The 1760-nt window shown below is 38.3% G+C and overlaps 1 protein-coding gene across 1 annotated transcript; it reads left to right on the top strand.

The window, feature by feature from the left end:
- The first annotated feature begins 1051 nt into the window (after positions 1-1051).
- On the top strand, positions 1052-1546 carry LOC149210816 (putative F-box/kelch-repeat protein At1g15680). Its single transcript, XM_089399107.1, has one exon. The coding sequence runs from the start codon at positions 1052-1054 to the stop codon at positions 1544-1546; it is 495 nt and encodes a 164-aa protein (XP_089255233.1).
- Positions 1547-1760: the final 214 nt, after the last annotated feature.

The following is a 1760-nucleotide window of genomic DNA, read 5'->3' as shown; positions in this document are numbered from 1 at the left end:
TTTCTCTTGGCTTGCAGAAAAAATAAATAATAAAGAAACAGGATATCAAGCTAATTGTTGTCAAGGTGGAGATTGTTGAGATTTTCGGTTTTAATAAAATAGGCAAAAATATCAGTAGGTGACAACAATCAGATTGTGTTGCTATATTAGCTCTATTTTGTTGGGAGAGAGTTAATGCATCCTATATTTGATGTAAGAGGATTTATGAGGCAGTTAGATTCTCTTAGCTATAAAACAGGTGTCCATACGGATTGGGATGGGCGTGTGAGAGTTTGTGAGAAAATTGAATATCTTGTAATCTCCTGTTTGATAATAAATATTGCTGATGCCTATGTTTGGTGGACGTAGCCCAGAATGTTTGGGTGAACCACGTTAATCTTCTGTGTCTTTTGTATGATTGTATATGCTGTTGTTGTCTCTTGTTTTTACTGCGCACTGTTAGCTCTAACAGATTTGATCCCTCTTTACCCATAGTCATCATTATGTCATAAAAACTAAATATTCCCTCTTTGTTTGTAATACAGAAACGACCATTTCAAAAAAATATATTATTATTAATTTTTTTTTGGAGTTTTAATATTTTTTTAATTAAAAAAATTGGTAATTGGTTACGAACCGAGTCACCTCTAAGCTATGGTGACAAAAGCCTTATCCTGACACGAAATAAGCCCCTCCCAAAACAGTATTATTATTACTAATAATTTAATGTATATAATAGAAATGTATTAATAACAAGTAATATAATATTTATAAATAACTATAATTATGCGAAGTTAATTAGTCAAGTAAAGTGAATTCGTTACATTGTTGGAGTCCAGTTAGGTTGTCCGAATTCGGCAAACTAATTTCATGTCAAATTCGCTTTCTAATCATATAAATTGAAGGTAATGGTGAAGAGGCTGCAGCACTGTTGGGAAACGCTGGATCCTGAGAAATAGCGTACTGAGCAACAGGGCTGTGAAGGGGTTAGAAATAGTGGCTGCACGGTCAACCGTAAGAAAAATATTTCTTAGGTTTTGAGCGGGAAAGTCGTATTTTAGTAGTGGAAAGCATGGAAGCAGAAATATGGAAAAGGCTCCCAGAAGAATTGTTTCATATGATTTTAGCGAGGCTGCCCGTTAGGGTTCTTGGCAAAATGAGGAGTGTCTGTAAACAGTGGAATGATCTGTTGTCTTCCCGTGATGCCCTCCAAGTAAATGTGCCAAATTGGTCGTTGCATTCCAGCCCGGGGTTTCTGATTCAGATCAATTGGGATTTTATAGATGATGTCGAATATTGGGTTGTAGAAGGAGGCGGTTCACACATTTACAAAATTCATTTGCTGAATCACATAGTTGTGGATACTTGCAACGGCATCTTCTGTTGTCGGAGTAAAGAGGATCCCTCCGCTCTTTCCATAGGCATTCCTGGTACCAACAATTGGAGCCACCTGCCGCCGCCGCCTCCTCTGATTGCCTCCCATTTCCGTGGAATGACATTGGATTATTGCACAAGGCGTTGCACGCTCCTGCTCGGCTATTCTCAAATCTACCGGGGGCAACAGTAAGGTGAAGGCGACACCACAAGAATTGACATGTGTATTTATGATTCAGAAACCAACGAGTGGACTCAGGTTTCTATGATGGTCCCTGGCCATATGAACCCTTCTGGAAAGGGTGTCTATTCTAATGGAAAGTTTTACTGGTCGCCTATGAATTTAAATGTCTGGAATTGCATCATAGCTTTTAATGTTGCTGATCGACTTTGGACTAAAATCCCAC

Source organism: Pinus tabuliformis, chromosome 1_2 (assembly GCF_031772625.1).
Source record: "Pinus tabuliformis cultivar Carrire ecotype Pingquan chromosome 1_2, CPIR1, whole genome shotgun sequence".
In the NCBI taxonomy this organism is placed as follows: Eukaryota; Viridiplantae; Streptophyta; class Pinopsida; order Pinales; family Pinaceae; genus Pinus; species Pinus tabuliformis.
Note: the sequence above shows the minus strand (reverse complement) of the source record. Positions and strands in the feature narration are given on the sequence as shown.

What these genes read in the sequence shown, in the direction of transcription:
- LOC149210816 (XM_089399107.1), top strand. Translation starts at nt 1,052, where the DNA reads ATGGAAGCAGAAATATGGAAAAGGCTCCCAGAAGAATTGTTTCATATG.